The sequence below is a fragment of the Sturnira hondurensis genome, unplaced genomic scaffold (genome assembly GCF_014824575.4).
Source record: "Sturnira hondurensis isolate 20B ecotype Veracruz unplaced genomic scaffold, ASM1482457v3 Scaffold0004136, whole genome shotgun sequence".
NCBI classification, from domain to species: Eukaryota; Metazoa; Chordata; class Mammalia; order Chiroptera; family Phyllostomidae; genus Sturnira; species Sturnira hondurensis.
The window spans coordinates 25,266,305-25,291,632 of NW_028076767.1; the positions used below are offsets into that span (position 1 = coordinate 25,266,305).

The 25,328-nt window shown below is 57.2% G+C and overlaps 1 protein-coding gene across 7 annotated transcripts in view; it reads left to right on the top strand.

The window, feature by feature from the left end:
- PLCG1 (phospholipase C gamma 1) overlaps positions 1-16,753 on the top strand; it is a 35,181-nt gene extending 18,428 nt beyond the window's left edge. For 2 of the 7 annotated variants that reach the window (XM_037044066.1, XM_037044065.1), the window contains exons 3-32: positions 1,125-1,277; positions 1,390-1,483; positions 1,629-1,676; positions 3,585-3,669; positions 3,762-3,845; positions 4,073-4,372; positions 4,478-4,579; positions 4,792-4,910; positions 5,052-5,137; positions 5,211-5,331; positions 6,048-6,216; positions 6,355-6,477; positions 6,557-6,658; positions 6,739-6,926; positions 7,119-7,319; positions 7,394-7,513; positions 7,594-7,774; positions 8,535-8,612; positions 9,430-9,533; positions 9,701-9,797; positions 10,025-10,094; positions 10,545-10,702; positions 11,937-12,033; positions 12,193-12,417; positions 12,500-12,648; positions 13,392-13,506; positions 13,610-13,771; positions 13,859-13,947; positions 14,043-14,230; positions 14,430-16,753. In XM_037044066.1, coding sequence (XP_036899961.1) covers positions 1,125-1,277; positions 1,390-1,483; positions 1,629-1,676; positions 3,585-3,669; positions 3,762-3,845; positions 4,073-4,372; positions 4,478-4,579; positions 4,792-4,910; positions 5,052-5,137; positions 5,211-5,331; positions 6,048-6,216; positions 6,355-6,477; positions 6,557-6,658; positions 6,739-6,926; positions 7,119-7,319; positions 7,394-7,513; positions 7,594-7,774; positions 8,535-8,612; positions 9,430-9,533; positions 9,701-9,797; positions 10,025-10,094; positions 10,545-10,702; positions 11,937-12,033; positions 12,193-12,417; positions 12,500-12,648; positions 13,392-13,506; positions 13,610-13,771; positions 13,859-13,947; positions 14,043-14,230; positions 14,430-14,472 — 3,851 coding nt within the window. In that variant the 3' untranslated portion in view covers positions 14,473-16,753. Of the gene's footprint in view, positions 1-1,124; positions 1,278-1,389; positions 1,484-1,628; positions 1,677-3,584; positions 3,670-3,761; positions 3,846-3,873; positions 4,373-4,477; positions 4,580-4,791; positions 4,911-5,051; positions 5,138-5,210; positions 5,332-6,047; positions 6,217-6,354; positions 6,478-6,556; positions 6,659-6,738; positions 6,927-7,118; positions 7,320-7,393; positions 7,514-7,593; positions 7,775-8,534; positions 8,613-9,429; positions 9,534-9,700; positions 9,798-10,024; positions 10,095-10,544; positions 10,703-11,936; positions 12,034-12,192; positions 12,418-12,499; positions 12,649-13,391; positions 13,507-13,609; positions 13,772-13,858; positions 13,948-14,042; positions 14,231-14,429 lie in introns of those variants that run through there. The other 5 variants (XM_037044069.1, XM_037044068.1, XM_037044067.1 and 2 more) reach the window with 5 other exon arrangements.
- Positions 16,754-25,328: the final 8,575 nt, after the last annotated feature.

Here is a 25,328-nt window from a genome sequence, read left to right on the forward strand (position 1 = left end):
GGTGGCTGAGCCCGGCTTCTTCCATTTGACACGGTCCTCCCTGTGTGCCTGTTTATCGAGCCTGGAAACTCTGCGTTCTGTCTAGGCCCCAGCATTCTGTCCCAGGGGAGAGCAGCGTGTGGCCAGGGTGGCCCCCTCCGAGCCTGGGGTCAGGGCCCCTGTGCCCAAGCTCGCTTTGGTGAAGGGGTGGGCACTGAGTAGGCCCCTGCCATGCCGCCTGCGGGCCTGGGCACTTTGGGTCTGAGGACCTTTGCCCTTACCAAAGCCTCACGCTGCTGCCCTTGGTCACCCAGGTTCCCAGACAACGAAGTAGTGGGGTCAGAGTCATTGTCACTCTGCTTCGGTCACATAGCAGTAGGGTTCGCGCCCAGAGCCCATGTGGGTTTTTCTACCCCCCTGCCTTCTAGAGAAGCTCAGTCTGGCCCTTTGCTTCACAGACGGTAAAACTGAGACTGAAAAGTCCCGTGAGTCCCTGAGTGTCATCTCTGGAGCTAGCGGCCCAGGCAGGTGCGTGCTGTGCAGGCCTGTGAGCCCCTGTCTGGGCTCAGGCGGCAGCATGCGCCGGCCTTGGGAGCCAGGACCAGAAACACCCTGTGGGTGCTGCTGCCTCAGGGGATGAGGCCTCTCTCTGACACTTGCTGTGGATGACTTTGGGGATGGGCCATTTCAGGGGTACACGGTTCTTTGGGCCTGATTCGCTTCCTCCCATGGGTCCTGAGATGTGGCTGTGTGGGCCTGCCCAGCACCACCGACCCACCGGGGCTGTACGCCTTGGTTTGAGTCCTTCGTTTGTGTCAGGCGACGGTCCTCACAGAACAGCCGTGGGTCTCTGTTTCTCTGGCTCAAGTTCGGCTTCTTTTCAGTCATGGTGACCTGCCGGGGTTCTCGTCAGCAGACGCTCAGACTGGCAGCTGCCAGTGGAGGCCTGTGCTGGGGGCAGCCTACTCTCTCGTCAGCCGTGGGGCTGCGGGGAGTCTTGGCCCTCAGCCCCTCGAAGGGGTCTCTCTTTGTGGTCTCTTCCCGAAGGAAAGTGTGGCAATAAGTGAGGAGACCAGGCTGCCCTTGTTTGGGTGTTGAGTCTCAGAGGCCCTACCCTGACCTTGGCCTCTTCTCTGCCTTCCTAGTTGACATTCGAGAAATCAAGGAGATCCGCCCAGGGAAGACCTCACGGGATTTTGACCGCTACCAAGAGGACCCTGCTTTCCGACCCGACCAGTCACACTGCTTTGTCATCCTGTATGGGATGGAATTTCGCCTGAAGACCCTGAGCCTGCAAGGTGGGTGTCGAGGGGCTGGAGGAGGCAGGAGAGGCATAAAGGGGAATGTCCCCAGGTCCCCGGCTTGGCAGGAGGTTGGTCTTCAGCTCAGCTGCCCCTGCCTCTCTCACAGCTACATCTGAGGACGAAGTGAACATGTGGATCAAGGGCTTGACATGGCTGACAGAGGACACACTGCAGGCGGCCACACCCCTGCAGATTGAGAGGTAAGAGCCACCCTGACCCTGTGGGTAGGGTTGGGGCCTCGGGGTCTAGGAAGCAGGGACAGGGAGGCAGGGACACCACCTGCTCATCTCCCCGGGCCTGGGCCTGGTCAGAGAAGTGGCCCTCACTGCAGGCATCTCCCCGCAGGTGGCTGCGGAAGCAGTTCTACTCGGTGGATCGGAACCGGGAGGACCGGTAGGTGCCGCGCCTGCGCTCCCGCAGTAGCAGCCTGGCCTCCAAGCAGCTGCTCAGAGAAGCAGAGGCCCCGGGGCCCCGTCTCAAGCAGGGACCAGGGCGGCACAAGCAGCTTCCTGCTGAAAGCCCCCTGGTGGCTGTGGTGCAACCTGGCAAGAGAGGCCAGGGACAGTAAGCTGCGCGCCCTGCCGTGGCAGGCAGACAGGAAGTGCTGAACTGGCCCTGGGTGTCGGAAAGAGGTCGGGGCAGCTTGTAGTGTGCATAAGGGGGACCTTGAAGTGCATGTTATCAAGGCCATGGTGCAATCGCCAGAGGGCCTGAAGAGAGATGGGGGGCACAGACCAGGTCGTGGTAAGGACCTTCGACTGTTGCTGTGAAAGAGTTGGAAAACCATGGAGGGTTTGGAAGAAGGGTGTGGCCCGACCTGACCTCAGTGACATGGGACCGTTGGCTGCTGATAGAGAGGCCAGGGCAGCCTCGGTGTTCCAGGGGGAAGAGGAGAGGGCTTGGGTCAGGGCAGAGGTGGGAGGAAGCAGTGGATTTGGGGGTGTGAGGGGAAGAGGAGGTGAGGATGGCAATCACGAGGAAGGCTGCGGGAGGGGGCACAAGTGGGAGATTTAGCAGTTCATTTGGCAGGTGTTAAGTTTCAAGATGCCCTTAGATGTCCAGGTAGAGATATCAGTAGGCAGGTGGGCAGACCAAGTTCGGGAGAGAGGTTGGGATGGAGATGTTACCTGGGGAGCATTAGAATGATGTGGAAGGCCGTGAGGTCAGATTCCCCTGGGGGTGAGGGTAACCGGAACAGGGAAGAGGGCCAGTGGCTGATCCTGGGCCGCTTGGCTCTTGGGGATTGGAGAGGTGAGCAGGAACCCACCAAGCAACGTAGCAGCTCATGAGGTAGGAGGAAAGCGTGGGGGCGCACTGTTCCGAAGCCCAGGGAGAGGTGAGTGGTGGGTCACTGTGCCAGGCCGTGTCTAGTGTGGGGAAGATAGGTGCCCCTTGGACTTAATAGCACAGAAGTGTCGACTTTGAGACAGGCAGTGGAGGGGCTTGGGGAAAGGGCGGGGACCTGGATGGGGGAGTGGAGAAGGGGGTGAGGTAGAAGAGGTATGCAGGGGCAAGACAGGTGTTCTGGTGGCAGAGAGAACAGCCTGCTTGTGATGCTGGCGGCGGAGTCACCAGAGGGAAAGCTTAGTGTTGCAGCAAGTCCGTGCTCACAGTGAGGACCCTGGTGGCTCACCTCCCAGTGCCTGAGGGCCAGGCAGCTGGCGCCCACACAGAGCTGGCCTTTCTGAACAGCACTTGCTGGTGGCAGCCAGGCCACTCAGTGCTGACTGCCAGGCTCTTGAGTGGGTGGAGGACGGGCTCCTGTCTCCCCTCTCTGACACCCCTTTCCAGGAGAGAAGGCCTCATTTGCACACATGCTGTTGCTAGGCCCTGGAGGGCAGGGATGCTTCCAGCTGAGAGTGACCTTCCCTCTCCTCCCCACTCCTAGCGTCCCAGGGGCGTGAGAGGCTCATTGCTGAGCTTCCCCTTCACGGAGGTTGCGGGTGAGCCCTGCGTGAGCTGCACCTGCAACAGTAGCCGCCTCCATCTGCCAGCGTGGGCCAGCTGCCACCTAGAGGGCTGAGGGGCCAGTGGTGCTGGTGGGAACAGGGCTTTACTGAGCCTGGGCACTCCCGTCTGGCCAGAATCCTGGGCTTTTCTTTGCTCCGATGAGGAAACTGAGGCTCAGAGGAAAGAAGGGACTTCCCTTGGTCACCCCAGGGCTCTGATCCAGCCTCACCATCTGGACTCCAGGTTGCAGAGTAGTGTTATTTACCTGTCCAGCCCCAGGTGGGCTCAGTCCACAGGTCAGAGGTCATGAGAGGTTAGGTGATGCCACTGGAGATGCTCTTGTTTCCTTAGCATCTCAGCCAAGGACCTGAAGAATATGCTGTCCCAGGTCAACTACCGGGTCCCCAACATGCGCTTCCTTCGAGAGCGGCTGACGGTATGGGCCTCCCAGCTGCCTGGGGGTGGGCAGGGAGGCCGGAGCTCCTGGCCAGTGGGCCTGACCAGAAAGTCTCACTGTGTGCCCTGCAGGACCTGGAGCAGCGCAGCAGCGACATCACCTACGGGCAGTTTGCTCAGCTGTACCGCAGCCTCATGTACAGCGCCCAGAAGACGGTGCATGAGCCACCTGGCCTCCCGCGGCCCTTGCCCCTGCTCTCCTGCCCCAGCCCTGCTTGCTTCAGCCCTGCTGCCCTCCTTGGGGGTTTTGGGGGTGCCATTCCTCCAGCTCTCCTCCTCTTGAGGCCTACCCCCACCTGTCACCCCAGCCTTTCTTCCCAAGAACCCTTTTCCCACGTGGCCTCCCAGGGGCTCTCACTCTGACCAGGTTCTATCTCCTGCAGATGGACCTCCCCTTCTTGGAAGCCAGCGCCCTGAGGTTTGATTTGAAGTGGGGAGGCAGGGTTCCCCCGCCCCGGGCGATACCTTCTGTGGGTGGGAGGGGTGAACCATGCGGGATCGTTCTGGACAGTTCTGGCTGGGAGCTGAGCTCTGCCTTCCAAGGGTCCCCTTACTGTCTGTGGACCACGCCAGCCAGCTGGCCGCCAGGCACTTCCCTTCTCTCCTGCAGGGCAGGGGAACGGCCGGAGCTTTGTCGAGTGTCCCTCCCTGAGTTCCAGCAGTTTCTCCTCGAGTACCAGGGGGTATGGCTGGGCTGGGCTTGGGCTGGGGTGTCCGGCTGAGGGGGGAGCTGGGCTCATCACTGGCTGGAACTTCTCACATGCCCCCACCCTGCCCACCCCCATCAGGAGCTATGGGCTGTCGACCGGTTCCAGGTGCAGGAGTTCATGCTCGACTTCCTCCAAGACCCCTTGCGGGAGATTGAGGAGCCATACTTCTCCCTGGATGAGGTGAGGCCTGCCTCCCCCTCTCCTGTCAGAGTGGGCGGTTCTGGCCAGGATGCCACTGGGTCTCCAGGGATGCGTGCCACTGTGCTCACCCTGTGCCCACCTTATCTGCCCTGGTTGAGAGTAAGCACCCTCTCTCCTTCCTGCAACCCCCATGCTGGTGGGCCAGGGCGGCAGCCCAGTTTCTCTTCCCTTCCACATGTGTTCCCGGGCAGTTTGTCACCTTCCTGTTCTCCAAAGAGAACAGCATGTGGAATGCAAAGCTGGACGCCGTGTGCCCAGACTCCATGAACAACCCTCTCTCCCACTACTGGATCTCCTCCTCGCACAACACGTGAGTGGCTGCCTGGGCCCCACCCAGCCTGGCCCCCACCCAGCCTGGCCTGGGGAGCGAGGGGCTTGCCTGGGCCCCATCCAGCCTGACCTGGGGAGCGAGGGGCTTGCCTGACCACCCTGCCTGTCCTTCGCCATCCAGGTACCTGACCGGGGACCAGTTCTCCAGCGAATCCTCTCTGGAAGCCTATGCTCGCTGCCTGCGGATGGGCTGCCGCTGCATCGAGTGTGCGTTGGGGCTGGGGCTGGGGGAGGAGGGTGGGAGGTCTGCCCACTTGACCGTAGTCATATGGCTCTCCAGTGGACTGCTGGGACGGCCCTGACGGGATGCCGGTCATTTACCATGGACACACCCTCACCACCAAGATCAAGTTTTCAGATGTTCTGCACACCATCAAGGAGCATGCCTTTGTGGCCTCAGAGTGAGTGGGGTGGGGGACCCAGGGTGAGCTGGGCTCCCGCTCTCTCCTGTGACAGAAGGCAGAGGGTCCCCTCGAATGTCTTGCCCCCGTTCCACTTGACTTTTGTCCCCATCCTTCCCCTTCTACTGCTTGAATTGCTCCACACGTTCTTCTCCGTCCCTTGCACCCCGTTTCTTTTCTGTGGGTCCTTCTCTGTAGCCTGTGGAGCATGGTCAAACTTCCTGTCCTTAAGAGACCCTTCTTTAACCCTGACCTCTTTAGGCCATTGTCCTGCCAGCTCTTCCTGAATAGCCCAGGGAACTGTCTATGTCCCGTGTCCCTTTTTACAACTCCTCTTCCCCGCTAACCTGCAGTCACTGGGGCATGGGTTCTGAGAGCCTGGCAGGGGCCAGGTCGCTGGTCTCTCCTGCCTCACTGAAGGGCTCAAGAGGGCCTCCTCCGAAGGCTGTGTCTCATCTCTCCTGACCTGTCTGGTGTGGGATCTCTCTTGCCCTGCTGGGGCGGCCTTCGTAATGGGGCCAATCTGTGACTCACGTCTGTAGCAGTCCCAGAGGTGCGCCTGCAGCACCCAGCCACCCTTCCAGTGGCCAGGGCCCGTGTCCTCTCCAGGATTGCTTCCTGTAGACAGGCGCCGGGCCCTGCTGTTGGGACTGAGTGTTGACCCCACAGAACCAACCACAGGGCCCGTGTCAGCACACCGGTCCCGGACCCTGCAGGTACCCGGTCATCCTGTCCATTGAGGACCACTGCAGCATCGCCCAGCAGAGGAACATGGCCCAGTACTTCAAGAGGGTCCTCGGGGACACACTCCTCACCAAGCCCGTGGACATCGCTGCTGACGGGCTCCCTTCACCCAACCAGCTCAAGAGGAAGATCCTTATCAAGGTAGGGGTGACGGGCCGTGGGCACCCCCTCCCAGTGCAGCTCCACGGCCACCGCACCAGACGTTGGTCTGGGCGGGGTGAGGGGCGGCGGCTCCAGGACCAGGGTGGCGCTGCCATGCCCTGCACTTCCCCGCCACAGCACAAGAAGCTGGCTGAGGGCAGCGCCTACGAGGAGGTGCCCACGTCCGTGATGTACTCTGAGAACGACATCAGCAACTCCATCAAGAACGGCATCCTCTATCTGGAGGACCCTGTGAACCACGTGAGGGCCGGGCCGGGCCGGGCTGAGGGCAGGTGGTGGGAGGAGGGCCTTGTCACAGGTCCCACTTCCTCTCTTCCAGGAGTGGTACCCGCACTACTTTGTCCTGACCAGCAGCAAGATCTACTACTCAGAGGAGACGAGCAACGACCAGGGCAATGAGGACGAGGAAGAGCCTAAGGAGGTGAGGGGCCAGCCCCGGGCTGGGGGCTGGGGGCTGGGCTGGGCTCAGAGTCACCTTTGCTGTCGCCCTCCCCTGCCCAGGCCAGCGGCAGCACAGAGCTGCACTCCAACGAGAAGTGGTTCCACGGGAAGCTCGGGGCGGGACGGGACGGGCGGCACATCGCCGAGCGCCTGCTGACTGAGTACTGCATTGAGACTGGGGCCCCCGATGGCTCCTTCCTCGTACGCGAGAGCGAGACCTTTGTGGGCGACTACACCCTCTCTTTCTGGTAATGCACTCCCTGGGCTGTGCACGCGGGCACCTTGCCACCCAGAGACAGCCGCAGTCCACGGTCTGTCTTTGTTCCCAGCTCTCGGGTGACGCTCACACACACGTCTGGTTCGTGTGGCTGCCCTCTCACAGGGTGCCCTGGGATTCCTGCAGGCCCCCCTCAGATTCACTGCCTCCCCTCTTCCTTCAGGCGGAACGGGAAAGTCCAGCACTGCCGTATCCACTCCCGGCAGGATGCCGGGACCCCCAAGTTCTTCTTGACAGACAACCTTGTGTTTGACTCGCTCTATGACCTCATCACACACTACCAGCAGGTGCCCCTGCGCTGCAATGAGTTTGAGATGCGTCTCTCAGAGCCTGTCCCACAGACGAATGCCCACGAGAGCAAAGAGTGAGGGCAGGGATGGGGATACGGGTGGGGACCTGGGTGGTGGTGGCGGAGTCCTCACTCGGGCTTGTCCTCAGGTGGTACCATGCCAGCCTGACCAGAGCGCAGGCCGAGCACATGCTGATGCGTGTTCCCCGTGACGGGGCCTTCCTGGTGCGGAAACGGAACGAGCCCAACTCCTATGCCATCTCCTTCCGGTGAGGGGTGTGGCCTTGGGTGCTGGAGGTGGGGAGCGGCTGCGGCGGGGCCCCTGTGTGACTGTTCGGTCTCTGTCAAGGGCCGAAGGCAAGATCAAGCATTGCCGTGTGCAGCAGGAGGGCCAGATGGTGATGCTGGGCAACTCGGAGTTCGACAGCCTGGTCGACCTCATCAGCTACTACGAGAAGCATCCGCTGTACCGCAAGATGAAGCTGCGCTATCCCATCAACGAGGAGGCGCTGGAGAAGATCGGCACAGCTGTGAGGACCGGTGGTTGAGGGGCTGCTGCAGGCAGTGGGGACCCTTCTGAAACTCCTGGGTCACTGCTGGGCAGGCCCTGAATCCACCACTCATGGGCAGATCCAGATGTGTGGGGCAGGGCTGGGCACAAGTAAGGCAGATGGAGAGGTGGGGGGCTGGCATTCAGGCGGAGAGGTCCCCCTGTGTGCCCGGCTGAGCGGGTCCTGGAGCCCACACAGGGAGAAGGGGCCCGAGGCTGAGGCTCATCCAGCTGCGTGTGGACTGGACTCTGTCCCTGGGTCTGGAGAGAGTGGGCTGCAGAGGTGGGGCTGTGGGGGCCAGAGCACTGGGGTGGGACAGGTGAAAGGGCAGGACCTGATGGAACAGAGGGTGGCAATGGGGGTGGGGAGGTTTCTGGACCAGGATCACAGCCGTGGGTAGAAGGAAGGAGCGAGTCTGGCACAGGAAGTCCCCTTGAGACTCTTATCATCAGTGGGCAGGGGTGGCGAAGGGGAGTGTGCTGGGGGACGGGCTCAGCAGTGAGGGGCACGCGCTGAGCAGAGCCCTGAGGGAGTGGTGCCTGTGGGGCTGTGCTGTGGAAACCCTGCTGGGGTGGGCCTCCGGCTGAGGCTGTGGAGAGAGGAAGCGGGTGGGGCCAGGGGATCCCCACTGAGGTCGGGGGCCCGTGGTGGACCAGGCGCCAGAGAAGGGGGCCCATGGCTGCCAATGCCCCCTTCATCTCTGGGCGTTAACGTATCCTCATTCTGTCCCCTTTCTTAGGAGCCTGACTATGGGGCCTTGTACGAGGGACGCAACCCTGGCTTTTATGTGGAGGCAAACCCTATGCCGACTTTTAAGGTACAGCCTACAGCCTCAGGCCTCTGGGCACAGGAAGCTGGGGACAGTCCCCAGCTGCTCAGGGCTTGCACTTCTCAGCTCAGGGCCCACCTGTGGTCTTTGTGGAGAAGTGGTGTCTGTGGTTTTCCGCGGCCTGAGCGGTGGTGAGAGATGTGGTTGGTGAGTGGCCGCAGCGCACTCAGGGCCAACTCCTCCCCAACCCCCGTCCCTGGGGGTCAGCAGGGACCCTGCAGACTGCTCCCTGGGGTAGCCCTGGTTCCTTCCTTGGGCAGCAGTGGGGCAGGGGCAGGGCCCACTTGCTAGAAAACCGTGTTTTTGCCATGTGCTCCCTCACTTGGTGAAGATCTGTCAGGTCTTCCTCTTTCTGCCTCATTCTCTAAGAGGTAAGAGCTGTGCCCTGTTTCTTCCCCACTTTTCCTTCAGCTGCCACAGAGCCTGGGAGAAGGTTCCCTCTCATTTTTCCAGTGAGGAAGGGTGGGGTCCCAGCCATGGCCATGGGTGGCCGGGTCCCGAGGCAGCACTCAGGCACTCCCAGCCCACCAGCCCTGACTCCTCGGGCACATTCACACGTTACCTATGGCCCAGGCGGGGCTTACAAGGTTCCGCCTGGACCCCGAGGGGCTTCCTTGGCAGAGGCTTGGCTCTGTCCCCAGTGACATCTGTCCTAAGCCTTCTGCAGGGCAGTGATGAGGCCTGAGTGCCACCTGCTGCTGCCTGAGCCCCAGCTGGGAAGCCCAGGTGCATGTGTGTGTACATGAGGCCGGGTCAGGACCCTGGGGGGTAGGAGCTGCTCTCTGAGGGTGCTTCTCCTCTGCAGTGTGCGGTCAAAGCCCTCTTCGACTACAAGGCCCAGAGAGACGATGAGCTGACCTTCACCAAGAGCGCCATCATCCAGAATGTGGAGAAGCAGGATGGAGGCTGGTGAGCTGCATCCCCGGGGCCCTGCACGGGCCTGTCTGTCCCATGTGTCTGCCCACGGTGCCTGCCTTGGCCGGCTCAGATGTGGGGGGGCCCCTGACAACAGATGCCCTCCTTTGGGAGGGGGTTGGGTGGTTGCTGGGGTTCAGCGCCCCCTGGCTCTTAAACAGGTGGCGCGGAGACTATGGTGGGAAGAAGCAGCTCTGGTTCCCGTCAAACTACGTGGAGGAGATGGTTAGCCCAGCAGCCCTGGAGCCTGAGAGGGAGGTGAGGCGAGAGCCACTGGCAGGACAGGGTTCTCACCCCCGTCACAGAGTCAGGTCTGATGGCTGCCCACACATGTGGCCATCACACCCCGTGGTATCTGTGGTCTCCAGCACATTTGTGTGGCCGTGTGCACATTTGTAAGATATATTTGTCACGTGCACCAGACGTCCCCTCACACATGCATACAGGAAACATGCTGACGAGTCCACGGGCTTTGCTTCCCACAGCACCTGGACGAGAACAGCCCCCTGGGGGACTTGCTGCGGGGGGTCTTGGATGTGCCGTCATGTCAGATTGGTAAGCCCCTATCCCCTTCTCTTGACCACTGTCCCTAAGGGCCAGACGCCCTTGGGGCTGTCTCCGTGCTCCAGTGGCGGGCCGCGAAGGCTGCCCTCACTCTCCTTCCCCCCCATGCTTGGGCACCCCCTTGACACCACCCCAAGTGCCCTTCTGCACCCAACTTTGACCGTGCATGCTCACTCTGGGCCGGCGTGGTGACTGGTGCTGACAGCCAGCTGACATCCACAGTCCTAACAGGGTGGGTTCCAGGGTGTGACAGAGACTTGGAGGTGGGGTGGGGAGAGGCCCAGAGTTCAAGGTAGAGGTCTCCATCAGACAGGGCTCAAGCCCTGGCCTCCCTAGCTTGGCAGTGCCTCATTGCAGCGTCCTCAGCTGTAAAATGGGCCTGGCAGGGCAGTGCCCAGCATGTAGAAGTATCTGATGCCAGCTCTTGTCTTGTTCCCTCAGCCATCCGTCCCGAGGGCAAAAACAACCGGCTCTTCGTCTTCTCCATCAGTATGGCGTCGGTGGCACAGTGGTCCCTGGATGTAGCTGCCGACTCACAGGAGGAGCTGCAGGACTGGGTGAAAAAGATCCGCGAGGTGGCTCAGACCGCAGACGCCAGGGTGAGAGCCTGCAGCCAGGGATCAGGGGAAGCAGATCATGTGGCCAGCGGTGTGGCATGTTTAGCATGTGTTGAAATACACGTGGGGCGTCCAGGTGGACCTGCTTAGTGGGCAGTTGGCTCCACAGGGCAGCGGTAAGAGGAGTCCTGGACAGGGGGCAGGTGTGGGTGCCCAGGAGGGCTGAGGACTGCGGGGTAGGAGGAGGAGCCTGGGGAAGGGCTGGCGGGGAGGCACACACAGGCATGATGAGAACCTGTAGGTGCTCATTGGCTGGCAGTGGGCTTCGGAGAGGGGCCAGGCTCTGGGAGAGAGCGGAGGGTACACAGGGCTGGCGTTAACAGCAGCAGCTGAAGGAGCTGGTGGGAGGAGATGAAGCAGGAGCTTGGTCGGAAGGGCCAGCTTTCCAGAGGAGGGAAGCCCTTCCACTGAGCCTGGGGGATGGAGGAGGAGGAAATACTTACAAAGGTAAGGGAAGTACTACTAGTGGCCATTTCCCTGGTCATTTGGGGTGGGGTAGAGGGACTACAAAACAGACCTGTGGCTGCTTTGGACAGCGGGCATCTGTGAGCCAAGCAGAGAGGAGACGGGTGCCAAGGGCTGTGCCAGAGGTGTGGCCTGGAAGGAGAAGGCACAGGCAGACCTGGTGGGTGAAGGAGGGGTCCAGAGTGTAGGCCGAAATCGGAAGATAAGAGTCTGTGAGTGTAGGAGGGGCCCCTGGTGGGAGTGGCCATCAGGGATGAGAGGACCATGTGGTGGAGACTGTGGGGAGTGGGCTTCTGTCACCGTGATGTGGATGGTTGTGTTGGAATGGGAGGAACTGAGGTGGGAAAGCTTTTCAGCCAGGGTGGCAGATGGTCCTTGGGGTGCAGAAGACTAAGCCAGAGTCCCCAGTGAAGTCACGGGGGAACCAGTAGGTGGCCTTTATACCTCAGAGAGGTTCAGTACCAAGTGGTGGCAGCATTACTGGGTAGTGCAGCCAACCCCAGGACCCTGAGCGGGCACTGGGGCATGGGCTGTGGTGAGGATCCCTCCCTCTGAGTGTGTCCTTGGGTAGAGAAGCGTGGTTCTGGGGTGAGGCAGAGGATGGAAGGCTGTTGTTTATGGTTCAGTGGGGTCTGGAAGATGGTGGGGAGGGACCCAGAGCACCTGCGGAGAGGACTGCCAAGGCAGGCAGGCTGCGTTCTCCTGGGTGGGGCCCCAGCCGGGGGCTACAGGCCCTTGTGTATGTCACCAGCTCACTGAGGGGAAGATGATGGAACGGAGGAAGAAGATTGCCCTGGAGCTCTCCGAGCTCGTGGTCTACTGCCGGCCTGTCCCCTTCGATGAAGAGAGTAAGTGCCAAGGCCCAGTGGGTGTGCATGTATGGGGGTGTCCTCCATGGGGGTGCAAGAGGAAGAGTGTAGTCCCTCTATGTTGGGGGGTTTGGGGAGCTGGCCCCCAGCACTGCCTGGGTGGTGGGGCTCTGAAGGTGTTCTCCCTGTTTGGCTCAGAGATTGGCACGGAGCGCGCCTGCTACCGGGACATGTCGTCCTTCCCGGAAACCAAGGCTGAGAAGTATGTGAACAAGGCCAAAGGCAAGAAGTTTCTCCAGTACAACCGACTGCAGCTCTCCCGCATCTACCCCAAGGGCCAGCGGCTGGACTCCTCCAATTACGATCCCCTGCCCATGTGGATCTGTGGAAGTCAGCTGGTGGCCCTCAACTTCCAGACCCCAGGTGAGGAGGTGCCTGGGGGTGGGGGCGGGGGAGGGGCACCTCCGAGCAGTGGGGCTGGAGGCCACTAACCTGGTTCTTGCAGACAAACCTATGCAGATGAACCAGGCCCTTTTCATGACCGGTGGGCACTGTGGCTATGTGCTGCAGCCCAGCACCATGCGGGATGAGGCCTTTGACCCCTTTGACAAGAGCAGCCTTCGCGGGCTGGAGCCGTGTGCCATCTGCATCGAGGTAATTTCAGGGTGGGAAGGGGCTGCTCCCCTGGGCCTCATGTCAGGAGTCAGGGATGTGGTGCTGGTTAATGGGCTGAGGAGGGACACTGGACTGTTCTCAGACTTGAGGAGGACAGCTATGAGTCTCCATAGTGGGGCTGGCTCTTGAGTTGCTCTGGCCAGGGGCTGAGTGTGGCTGGTCTCGGCACTAAGGAGTCAGACTGCCCATGCGTCAAAGCCAAGGGTCACCACTGCCTGGAAGTAGGTAGAAGAGGGGCAAGAAGCTAGTGCTGAGCCAGGGGCTGGAGCGAGCCAGGGAGCACCGCACTCAGGAGAAGAGGGTGCAGAACACCCCTGGCCCCAGAGCTCTCACACCTTTGTAGCAGTTCAAGAGCACCCCAGAGGCCTCCAGTGATGTGGGGTTCAGGATGCTTGGGGCCTGGGCAGAGACTTGAAGGAGTGGGGAGAGCAGCATGGGGGGAGCACCCACCCCTGAGAGAAGAGATTCCTTTTTTTCCAGGGGGAAGTAATTTGAAAGATTTCTATGTTAAAACAGACACGGGCTTAATGGGAAGTAGATGGCAGAAACTCACATGAAAATTTCAGTTAAAGCTAAGATGTCAGTTGAGTTTTTGCTGTTGGAGCTGCTTGCTCTTAGGGACGTAACAGTGTCCTTGGAGCCCAGCAGAGGGCGCACTGCCTCCACTGCATAGTGGGGAACTTGGTGGGAGCTGGAAGGACCCATCTTTGCTTGCCTTACAGGTGTTAGGTGCCCGGCATCTGCCAAAGAATGGCCGAGGCATTGTGTGTCCCTTTGTGGAGATCGAGGTGGCCGGAGCTGAGTACGACAGCACCAAGCAGAAGACAGAGTTTGTGGGTGAGCCCTCCTTCCCCACTCACTGTCCTCATCCTCCCCTCTGCCCCAGTGACCCCATCTTTTCCCAGTGGTGGTCTAAGGCCTTTCACCCTTGCTTTCTCAGTGGACAATGGCCTGAATCCCGTGTGGCCGGCGAAGCCATTCCACTTCCAGATCAGTAACCCTGAATTTGCTTTCCTGCGCTTTGTGGTATATGAGGAAGACATGTTTAGTGACCAGAACTTCCTGGCTCAGGCTACTTTCCCAGTGAAAGGCCTGAAGACAGGTGAGGACCCTGCCCGTATCCAGGGGCTGGAGGGCGGGGGCCTGGGCTCAGCTCCCTCCCAGGCTGAGGGCCAGGCTTTCCTCCCAGGGTACAGAGCGGTGCCTTTGAAGAACAACTACAGTGAGGACCTGGAGCTGGCTTCCCTGTTGGTCAAGGTCGACGTCTTCCCTGCCAAGGTAAGTAACTGCAGCACCTGGGGTGCTGACCGGGCTGCCGTCTCATGAGGTGCAGGGGCGGGTCACCGACCTGGTGTGCTTTCCCTTTGCTGAAGCAGGAGAATGGTGACCTCAGTCCCTTCAGTGGTACATCCCTGCGGGAGCGGGGTTCCGATGCCTCGGGCCAGCTGTTCCACGGCCGGGCCCGCGAAGGCTCCTTTGAAGCGCGCTACCAGCAGCCATTTGAGGACTTTCGCATCTCCCAGGAGCATCTTGCAGACCATTTTGACAGCCGGGAACGAAGGTGAGGGGGCAGGGAGGTGGGTGGCCAGTGTGTAGCTTGGCAGAGGGGGTGCCGGAGAGACAGAAAGGAGTGGCTCCATCGCCCTCTGGTACCCTCCTTCTCCTGGGTACGGGGGTTACACAGTAATTGTCTGGCTTGAGGCTGTGCCCTGGGGCTGGAAGGCCTCACTGCCAGTAAGGACACCCATCCCTCTGTCCAGGGCCCCGCGAAGGACTCGGGTCAATGGAGACAACCGCCTCTAGCTGTGCCCCAGCCCCGTGGACAGCAGCAGGTGGCTGCATACCTCCTGGAATGCCGTGAACTGGGTTTGCTGGAAGCAGCCTGTGTGGCAGCCTTCCTGGTCTCGCAGCCTGGAGCCTGGGTTCCAGCAGTGAATGCCAGACCAACACCAAGCCATCAGTGAGATGTATTACCGTTCGGGGCCTCCACACCCAGCCGGGGTGGGGGCAGAAACTGTACTGTGTCTCGCATTAAGCACACACATCCGGCCCTGACTTCTGGAGGTAGATCCTTCCATCTTGTGGGGCCAGGACCTCGGTCGCAGCCCCCTGGAGAGAGAGGTGGCCTCAGCCGGCAGCACAGGAGGCTCTGAGGAGCCGCTGACATTCCTGAGAATAGAGGAGCAGCAGCAGCAGCACCCTTGCTGGGCCAGGGAAACAAAGTTTACATTGTCCTACAGCTTTAAAACCACAGCCAGGCAGGGTGGGAGGGTAGATGCCCACAGTTTGGCCCTGGAGACAGGGCCTAGGAGCACAGCGCCTGCCCGAGGGGGACACAGCACAAGGGCGTACTGCCCAGGGTGGGGAACATGACCCAGCCTGAAAGATCCAGGGGATCACCTTAAACGTAGCAGTGCTGGGCATCGTAGGTGATGGAGGGTTGGCCTGAGAGGGGCCACCTGAAGCAGGGGCGGGGCAGCGTGCCCCAGAGCCACGGCCGTGCCTTGGCTGTGGAAGGATGAGGGACCAGAATTGGGTGTGCCACGCCACTGTGGGCCATGCTACCTGCCACTTCCCATTGCGGGGGCCCTGGACAAAAGCCTGGAGGACCCGCTTCCCAGGGTAGACAAGTTTGTGGACACACTCAAGGCCTTCATCCGTCGAGATGGTCGGCACCCGTGTGGCCAGAATGGAGGAGCAAGTCACCAAGGTGGAAGCCGAGCTGAGGACTTGGCCCTGTACGTCCAGGAAACGCCTGCACACACTTCATATGCCCTCCTTCACAAGGCTCCCTCCCGAGGCCCCGGCGGACCGGCTACAAAACCCCATCCTGTTCCGACCTAAGACCACTCTCCCTGTCGCAGTGTAAGACCTGGGGTCTCAGTCTGCAAGAAGATGCCTCTGAGATTATCTCAAGTATTAACTCAGTTGAAAACCCTTATTACTAGACATACATGATGTTGGAGTATAGAATTTTAAAGTTTATTTTTTGCACACTATTTCTCACTATCTTCATTATTTCACATAAGATGTATGATTTTCTGTGTCTTCCATTTCTAACCTGAAGCTGCTTGGTGAGGGGCCGGGGGCAGCAGAATGAAAGGACCCGTCTGTGGCCGTGTAGAACTGTTGCTTTCCTGGGCGTCCGGCTCAGCCGACAGCGTTGCCTTTTCCAGATTTATACGTACTCTTAAGAAAAACCACTGAGCCGTTAAAGCCTTGTTAGTATTCGGTCCTAATAGTGATTCCGTTTTCTGTAGCTTTTGGAGTAGGGGGTAAATTATTTAACATTATATTAAATTTTCCATATCATGAATTGTAAACTGAAGGAAATCATACAGTTTCTGAGGAAATGTATTGATTTATTTAAACTAATTCTGAAGCTGTATTTGAAAGTATGACCTCACAATCTTACTTAATTTGTCCATAGCAAACATGTCTACATACGGTTGCCAACATTTGGTTTATAATTTAAGAATTAAAAAATTTAAATTTTACTGGAAAACCTTTCCTTCTAAAAAGGACTTTTTTTTAAAAAGCAGTGTTTTTTCCTCAATGGTATAACTGTTTCCCGCTCCTGCCCCTCACCTGGAGGAGCAGCCTCTGAGAGGTGGGCAGCTGCCCTGCTGGGGGGCTCAACTGCGGGTGTTAAGGCACCGTAGGGATGGGCTGGGAAGAGATAAAATAGCAAAGCTTATTCTGGTAAGGTGGTTTTTTTTAAGGCAAAAAAAAAAAAAAGACTCAGTATGCTTTCCCTTAGGAATGGAAGAGGGGTTAAGGAGTCGCCTGCCATGGTGGGGGGGCGGGGTGGACAGGGAGGCGGCACAGGCAGCCGGTGCTGAACAGAGCCACTGTGCGGATGGCAGCTTCTGTTTAGCTGGAGGACAGATCCAAGGAAGGAGGTGGGAGTCTGGGAAGGCAGCCCACCTGGAGGGACAGGGTAGGGCCCGGGCCCGTGGGTGCCCAGCACCCAGCACACGCAAACCCAGTGCCTGCATTTGGGCTCACAGTTTGCTACTTGCTAGTTCTGCTGCCCTAAGATCTGACTGCCAAATAAATTATCCTTGTCTCCTTTTTCCTTTAACCCGTGTGTTCGTTTGTGGGCTCGGGAAAGCCTGTTGTCTGGCGATTTGTTACTTAGGGACAACTGCCTGTGGTTTTTCTGCAGTAGAAGCAGGCAGGAAGTTTCTGGTAACTTCCCTGGTCAAGCAGATCTGGTCGCCTCTGGGTTACGAGGCCACCCTCTCCTCCAGCTTGTCCACTAAGGGCGTGGCTGCATGGAGAGGCTAGCCAAGCTGTGGCAGTGGGCAGCTCTGCGGGAACTTTGAACATGTAGCAGTTCAAACGTGGGGTGCCGGGTGCCTCTGTTGCTTACAACCAAAATCTCTGCTCTGAATACGGTTGAAAGGGCCTGACCTTCCCCTTCCTGGGGCTGTTTTCGTCATGGTCTGTGCTGGTGTGAGTCAGCCATGATGCCGTGCAGAGAGAGTGCCTGGTGGATGGGAGGGTGGGCAGGCATGTAAGCCGTCCCAGGGAGCCTGAGAAGGTCTGCCGTTGAAGAGACACAGGTAAGAAGTGTAATTAATTAGTTGGTCCTTAGGACGGTAAGCAGCAAGCCCTGGTCCAGTTATGCACATTCCAAGGCACAGTTGGAGGCTCTGGACCGAGGCGGTTTTAAGTTCAGCCCAAGGTGTTTCAGAGTTGCAGGCTCTGAGTATCCCTTTGCTGTGTGACAAGGCAGACCAAACGCTTCCCAAGTTCACAGACGCGGGGCCAGGCCTGGCTTGCTGCAGGCCTCTCTGAGCACTGCCCACTTGGAAGACTGGGGTTAGCATTTAAGACCTTGCCTGTCACTCACAGAAGTAGGTATGACAGCCAGTGTTACACTGCCATGCTGTCCCAGGCCTTCCTCCTAGAGCTGCCCAGTGCTTTTCACACGCATGAGAATGGTCCCTCGCCTCAGACAAGGGGGGGGCGGGGATTGACAGCCCGGGAACAGACCCATGCCTTTACGGTCAGTTAACGATTGACAAAGGAGGCAAGGTCATACACTGAGGTAAAGACAGTCTATTCCAGTGATTTTTAACTGGCCTGCCACAGAATTTTTACAACATGCAATACCTTACTATTTAGTCAGGGGCACTGACCTCTTTTCCCTTATATTGTCAGATTAAAAAATGACAACCACTAATACAGTAGCGGCCACCTGGTGTGATGCCCAGTCTTGCACCATAAATATATAGGTCATATAGTAAGTTGCATCTTATTGGTCATGTGGTATATAAGGTTGTGTCTGATTGGTTAATTCTTGGTATCAGAAATCCTTACTAGTATAGGTACCTGATCTTTTAAAAAATCACTTTCAAGCAAAAAGTAGGCAATTACTATTTTTTTGTAAGTCAATCAAAAGTATGTATGCCCTTTTTTTGGTTCAGATAGGCAAAAAATATAATTTTTGGTGTGCTGCTGAATTGTAATTGGTTTATGTGTGCTGTGCGGTGAAGAAGGTTGAAAATCACTGCTGTTTAATGAATGGTGTTGGGAAAATTGGACTGATGTGCAAAAAAAAACTGGACTGCCTTACACCATACACAAGAACAAACTCAAAATGGATTAAAGGCTCAAATGTAAGACTCAAAACCATAAAACTAGATGAAAACTGGCAGTAAAATTTCTGGTGTTTCTATTAGCAGTATTCTTTCTGAAATATCTTCCTGGGCAAGGAACACCCAAAACATGGAACTACATAAAACTAAAAACATTTTGCACAGCAAAGGAAACCAACAAAATAAATCTAGTGAGTGGGAGAAAATATTCTCCAGTGATACTTACACTAACAGGTTAATATCCAAGATTTATAAGTAACACAAGTCAATATCCAAAAAACCCAATTAAAAGTTGGGCAGAGGACCTGAATAGACACTTCTCCAAAGAGGACATACAGATGGCCAATAAACCTATGAAAAGATGCTCAATGACATTAATTGAAGAATTACAAATTAAAACCACAATGGGATATCTCACACCTGTCCGTCTGGGCTGTCAATAAATCAACAAGCCAAATTTGTTGGCACGAATTTGGAGAAAAGGGAACCCATGTGCACTATTGGTGTGAAGGCAGATTGGTGCAGCCACTGTGGAGAGCAATACGGAGTTAGTTACTCCCCAGAATTAACTCCCCCAAATTCTGCCCAGTGATTCCACTTCTAAGTATATATCTTAAGAAATTCAACACTAATTCAAAAGAAAATATGTACCTGTATGTTCATTGCAGTGTTAGGTACAATGGCCAAGATATGGAAGCAACCCAAGTGCCCATCAGTTGATAAGTGGGGAGAACTGTGGTAGGCATAAACATTGGAATGCGACTAGACTGTAAAGAAGATGGAAATCCTAACCATTTCATGACCACACAGGACTTACAGCAGTGGCCCCCAACCTTGGTGCCAGCCTGGCCTGTTAGGAAGGAACCAGGCCTTGAGCTTTGAGGAAAGCTCTCCTGAGCTCCACCTCCTGTGTCATCCCCCCTTCCACGAAACCAGTCCCTGGCCCCAGAAAGGTTGGGGATCACTGACCTAGAGGGTATTACGCTCAGTGAGATTAAAGAAAGACATGTACCCTATGATTCCACTTGTATGTGGTGGAACCCAAAGAACAAAGTAAACCAACCAAACAGGCCCGTAGACACAGAGGAAATGGTGGCCGGGCGGGGGGCTGGGCGAGAGGAGGGGTGGGGAAGTACAAACGCAGTCAGGAAGCGGCCCCTGGGATGTGCAGTGCAGCACAGGTACAGTCAATAACTGCAATGACTACAGTGCCAGGTGGGTACCTGGAATATCAGGCAGGCACTTTGTAAAATACAAGATTGTCCAACCCACTATGCTGTTCACCTGAAATAATACAAAATAATACTGAATGTAAACTTAATTGGGGCAAAAAGGGGGGGCCTGAACCTGGGCTCTCCCGACCCATTTTCCAGCTCCAGACCCCTGTGGCCAGGAGAGAGCTTGTGTAACCAGTGAGGGGAGAGTCTGCTGGCTGCTGGGGGCTTTGTCATTGTGTGACTCCCTTGCTGGTGGGGACCACGTTCATTTCTGTCATGACGTACCTCCATTTTCTGACCAAGTGTCTTCGTGGCACACGGTGTGGGAGGAGCAGCTCCGGAGGCCGGAGGCAGCATCCCAGGGTTGTCCTTTCGACCACGCCTCCGCCTTCCCCCGCCTTCCCCTGCAGGTGGCGACCCTGCTTCTGCCAAGGAAACTCACACATCAGTCTCACCTCCGATCCTTCCCGAGGGACCTGATGATCCTTGGCTGCGCTGGGAGGCTCCCAGCAGATCTGAATGAGTGCTCAGGGCTGAGGGCTGAGCAGGGAGAGGAAGTCAGAGGTACCAGGGTCAACAGCAAGCAGCACACTGGCTCCCTTGCAAGGTCGTGTGCTCTTACCCAGTAGGCACAGGCACACACACAGCACTGCCTCCAAGGCCAGTGTCAACAGCCTGAGTACAGGACGCAGGTCACAACCCCTCTCTGGAAAGGCTGCCTGTGGGGAGAAGGCAGGGACAGTTTCTGCCTCAGCTGACAACACTGTCATTGATAAGGATCTGTGGCCACCAGCCGGGGCAGGGCCTCCCCCCCCCCACCAAGCACATCCTGAACATGGCCTGAGGGCTGAGCCTGGGGCTAGGTGCTCCCTTGTATTTCAACTTGAGCCTATCACTTCTCACCATTTCAGTTCTGTCGAGGAAAAGCAACTAAGTTGCTTCAGGTTATCCCAGCCAGCCAGCTCACGGAACAAAATGAGGCCACGTTTCAGTTACTTGAGGAAGCCCTGACAGCCCGAGAACTGTCCCCACTGGAGCATCCTCTGATAATCCCCAGGGCCTGCGTGCCCAGGGGTCCATCGCGCCCCTCAGCCACCCCTTGGTGGGCCACACCTGCCAACTCCGTCCACACCTGTGTCCTAAGCGAGCCACTGCCTGAGTCTGCACCCGTCCTGCAGGTCAGGTGAGTGGCTTTGGGTCCCACACCCGTGTGGTCCAGCTCCCAGGGACTTGCTCAGCACAAAGCTGCTTCCTATTCCTTTGGATCCCCTGGGTCCGTACGCGTGTTCACCGCCCCCCGCCCCCCCAAGCAATGACAAGCTCTACTTAGTACTTTTCTCAGGAAAAAGACGACTTGCCCGTGTCCTCTTACCAGATACCTGATGACTCCCGGCTGGAGTTATTCAGCGAAAATTTCTAAAAAAGTCTCATTTCTGTCCAAAAAGAGCCTTCACCACGGACCGAGCAGCGTGGGAGAAACTCCGACCTGGGCCCAGGACAAGTGCCCTGCTCGTCCACTCCAGTTACCGTCAGTCTCACCCACAGAATCAGTCAGCAGGTGGGGCGTGTTTTGAGCTTTTTTTTCTGACTCCCCCATAAAATAAAGTCGGCAGATGTGAAATGTTTTTACGTTTTTATTTAGGAACAATCAAAACACTCAAAGTACCATTCCGACCCACTTCAAACTGTACAGGCAGCATGTCCTGGTTGCCCCTTGTCCACACCCACAGATACAAAGTCTAGGAAATGTGCAATGTGCATCTTAGAAATAGCAGCATCCCCACAGGGGACTTTCTGAGGCCCGGAGCCGCCCGGAGAGCAGCCCCTCTGCCCACCTCGGCACGGCCGTGGTCCAAAGGCAAGTTCCACCCTTGGGCTGAAACCATTTCCCCACCATAGAATCCACATTCTGCTCAGACCCGAAGGGCAAAGTAGGCCTCTCGTGTGCGCTCTCACACTCGGCAACCGCGGCAGACGGGACCCTCTTACACAGTTTGGTGATGTTTTCGTTGGCCTCTGGCTGAACAGAAACAGGGCAGCTGCCTCTTAGCACCAAGATGATCACTTCTTAGTGGTCTCTGGGAGACAGGAAGCCCCCAACTCCAGTCAGTCCCCTCCTCACTTCTCAGCAGCCGCCCTCCGGAACAAAGGGTTTGCCCTGAGACCAGAATCTACGTGGGGGCAGAAAACCAGGCGTCAGGACTGTCGGGAAGGAATCTGCAGGACTTTGGCAGCCTCCCCAACTTCCACAAAGACTGCACTCAGTAAACTTTCAATGAACAATGGCCGGCAGGGCAGAGGGGAAGGTTGGCGTGTTTTCTCTCTTTAATAACAATTATGGCACAGTCTGGCCCTCCTGACACAGCTGCACAAAGCAACTGCCCAGCAGCTCGGCGGGAACTCCTCCACACAGGGCGACCACCTCTCCCCCGGCACTGGCCCTCTGTCAGCCATCAGTGGGATTTCGGAGCTGGGTCCCTGCTCAGGGGAGGGGTGGGGACTGGCTCTCCCCACATCAGCTGGGCTCCAGTCAGGCCTGCATTCCAGGTGGCCTGCTAGAATGAGACAGCTGTGTGAGCAGGGGCCAGGTGTGCGTGGCATCATCCATCTTTAAACACCAGTTACAGGACTAACAGGTACCACGTGGGTAGATTCTCACCCTAACAGTGTATCTAGGCTGGGGTTTGGCTTGGGAAAGAAAGACCATGCACTTGTAGCTTTTTATATTCAGTGACTGAACAACTTTTATCATCCTCCTCACCTCAGCTCCAGTCCCACTGAGTACTTTTAAACCCTCCGTTAATCAGAGAAGGGGACAGAAGGCATACAGCATTTGCTGAGGAAAGCTCCTCGTCAACACACTCGAGCACTCACGTGTGCACGGGCACACACCCAAGCCCCTCTCCTGACGGAAGTGGCCCTGACAGCAGGTAAACACTCTGACCCCTCTCTGGAACCCTGGCTTGCCACTCGCCCCTAGTGCACAGCAGGAGAGACAACCGAGCAGCCAGAAGGGACACGCCCCCAGCCCCTGTCCAGCAGCCAGCCCTCCGCAGGGCCGGCTCAGGCCTGCGCAGCAGTGAGGACCCGTGCTGAGGGCTGTGAGAGCCCCGGAGCTGGTGACAGCAGAGCAGACACTGTGCACACTGTGTGAATCCTTGTACTCCTGCAAACCCAAAGGTCCGATTTTAAAAAAGGCTACAGGAGCTCGCCCTGTCCCTGTCCATGTGGTAACCAGGGCCTGCCTAGTCCATCCCAGACTGTGGGTCTCCCCCGTCTGGATTTGGGAGCAGGTAGAATGCTTGACTGCTGTTGGCTCCAGGCTGTCATGTCCCAGTCTGGGAAAGGACTAGGGTCCCATTCAAAGGATCATGTCCCAGTCTGGGAAAGGACTAGGGTCCCATTCAAAGGATCATGTCCCAGTCTGGGAAAGGACTAGGGCCCCATTCAAAGGATCATGTCCCAGTCTGGGAAAGGACTAGGGTCCCATTCCAAGGAGAGGCCAGATGTGCTGGCAGGCCACAGAACGGCCCGTCTCAACAAGCACACTCAAGACTAAGGAACCAAAACAGCAGACTGGGGTTAAACACTGCTGGTCGCAGCTATGGGCAGATGCGGGGCCACCTCGGAGAAGACAGGGCTCAGCCCCACCCCCTTCCCAGTGTGACCCAGCACTGCACTTCCAGCTGAGCTGGGAGCAAGCCAAGCAGCACCCACCACAGCCACTTGCCTCCAATCCCTTGGCCCAAATCCAAGTCCACCACTTTGCTGAGAGGCGGCCCAGGCTCCGCAGCCCTGGCATCACAGCAAACTGCGAATGGGCCAGAGAGCACAGCACGGCGGGCACCTCGGACTGAAGCCAGGTTTGAGGAGGGGACTACTTGGGAGAAGGTTTGGGCTCCACATCCCTCCCCCAGCTGTTGGAGCATTACTTAGGGCAGGTATCTCCCAGGCCACATGGAGATGGCCCCCAAGGTCTGACCAGGAAGGCTGGGAAGGCCTGTGCTCCTAGGGGAGGGCCACAAGGGAAGCCGATCCAGGGGACCCCAGAGGGAGCACTCCTGTCTAGTGGGGAGCACCAAGCCCCGTGACCCTCCTGAGCCTGGTGGGCTGCTGGCTGTGCAGACCCTCACATGTCTAAGGGCTCACCCCCTCCAGCGTACAACTGAGCCTTGCAAATCTACGTGATACACAAACATTTAAATTTCATCCAAAAGGTGAGTCAAACTGATAACCTGCCCCAGGTAAACTCTGAGCAAAGGAAAAACCTGACGAAAAGCCCTAACTCCAGGTTTGGTTTTATTTCAGATTTTCTTCTTGGCTGGTTCTCCTCTCCAGCAAAGTGCCTTTATCCACTTGGGCTTCAGTGCTGGGACGGACAAAGCTGCTCCAGTCCCCACATTTTGGTCCGAGAAGAAAACAGGAAGACAAGGACCTCCCCCCAATCAAAAGGCCCCTCGAGAGTCAATTAAGCAAGTAATCAAAATATGCAGACTATATGTATCATAAACCCAGCTTTCCTGTATCAGAATGATGATCTGGTTTCACCTCTTAAACCTGCATCTTCAACCCCATGTAGAAAAATAAACCAAATATGGATAAGACACAGGCAACAAGAAACAAATACTCTGCCATCTGGACGAGTCCAAGTGCACACTGAGAAGCGGGGAGCTCTGTCACCTTGCAGAACAGGCTGCTGCTTCCCAAGGGACTCGCCCCCTCCCCACCCGCAACTCTGCAGCCGGGGCACTGCCTTCTACTGTAGCGACAACACAGGGCCCACCCCTTTGGTGGCGTGCAAAACCAGTGATCTGTCTCGTGACGGGGCTGCAAGGCTGGCTGCTGCCATCCCAGCTCTGGTGACACTGGGGATGCAGTCCCGATTTCTGGGCTTGCAGGGCCATTTCTCTAGGCCCGGCTGGCTGTGTTCTGGTCCTGCACCCACACCAAAGCCCTGGGTACCTGCAATGTCCCTTTAAGCACCAGCTTGATGACCTGCTGTCTCTGACCGTCACAGTCAATCTTACTCTCTGAGGCCTGATGCCCGCACCCCACTTATTCGCTCCAGTCCAAGGGCACAGGGAGGAAGAGGGTTTGTCCACCTGCTGGCCCTTTGCCTGGGCAGTCTTGTCACCTGCTGCATGGCCCTGGCTGGTGGGCAGGGCCAACAATGTGAGAAAAACCTGCCAACTTTTCCACCTTCTAAAGCTGAGTTGGTGCCAAGGTTGGGTCACTCTCTCTGATCTGCAGGAACGTGTAATTTACGTTTTCTGTCTTGCTGTTTGGGTTGTAAATGAAATGTGAATACAAATAACCAAGACAACCATCTCTAAAGACACACCCCTTCGGCCAGAGTGTGCAGGGTGACGCGGTGACGTCACAGGGTGCGTCTCAGACACTGGAGATGGCTTTGCGCTGGGCCGCTCAGTGCACCCAACGTACCGACCAGCACCCCCTCAACACAGGCTACTTTCCCCAACACCACGTGCCACTGGGCCCCTCGAGTGCGCGTGTCAGATGCATTTCACGAGCAAAGTATCAAATGAGTATTGCACTGTACACGTGTATATATAAACTAATCTGCATGTACATAAACCCTAAAGAAAAAATTCCAGGTGTCTTTCTGAAGGAAGGCATTAACTCGCCATTCTTGGCAATTCTGCAAAGAAGCCTTTGGGGCTAAATAGCTTCACACCCCCAAATGGAAAGGATACAAAAACAGGGGGTAAAACTTGCAAAGAACTCACAAATCACCTATTTGAAATACAAAAGAGGTGGTCCCCATTGGGACAGAGAGGGCAGGAGGAGACCCTTCCCAGGAACACCAGTGTGGGGC